This window comes from Octopus bimaculoides, chromosome 24 (genome assembly GCF_001194135.2).
Source record: "Octopus bimaculoides isolate UCB-OBI-ISO-001 chromosome 24, ASM119413v2, whole genome shotgun sequence".
NCBI lineage: Eukaryota > Metazoa > Mollusca > Cephalopoda > Octopoda > Octopodidae > Octopus > Octopus bimaculoides.
The window spans coordinates 35,687,233-35,687,972 of record NC_069004.1 but is presented as its reverse complement, the minus strand read 5'-3'; the positions used below and the strand labels follow the sequence as shown (position 1 = coordinate 35,687,972).

Sequence of the window (740 nt, the reverse complement as noted above, 5' to 3'; positions counted from 1 at the left end):
ACAACCATCAACAACCACTGAACAAACATCAACAACCAGTGAACAGACATCAACAACCACTGAACAACAATCAACAAACACTGAACAACAATCAACAAACACTGAACAGACATCAACAACCACTGAACAACAATCAACAAACACTGAACAACAATCAACAACCACTGAACAAACATCAACAACCACTGAACAGACATCAACAACCACTGAACAACAATCAACAACCACTGAACAAACATCAACAACCAGTGAACAGACATCAACAACCACTGAACAACCATCAACAATCACTGCACAGACATCAACAACCACTGAACAACAATCAACAAACACTGAACAACAATCAACAAACACTGAACAACAATCAACAAACACTGAACAAACATCAACAACCAGTGAAGAGACATCAACCACTGAACAATCATCAACAACCACTGAACAGCAATCAACAGCCACTGAACAACCATCGACAACCACTGAACAGACATCAACAACAACTGAACAACAATCAACAACCAGTGAACAACAATCAACAACCACTGAACAAACATCAACAACCAGTGAACAGACATCAACAACCTCTGAACAACCATCAACAACCACTGAACAGACATCAACAATCACTGAACAACAATCAACAAACACTGAACAACAATCAACAACCACTGAACAAACATCAACAACCACTGAACAGCCATCGACAACCACTGAACAGACATCAACAACCACTGAACAGCCAT

The 740-nt window shown here is 39.7% G+C and overlaps 1 protein-coding gene across 1 annotated transcript; it reads left to right on the top strand.

Annotated features, from left to right (window-relative positions):
* Window positions 1-25: 25 nt before the first annotated feature.
* Window positions 26-736, top strand: LOC128250684 (location of vulva defective 1-like; the record flags this gene model as incomplete). The annotated part of the gene is made up of 1 exon (XM_052976302.1): window positions 26-736. A coding segment is annotated over one exon (711 nt), but the record flags the coding sequence as incomplete, so codon positions are not given.
* Window positions 737-740: the final 4 nt, after the last annotated feature.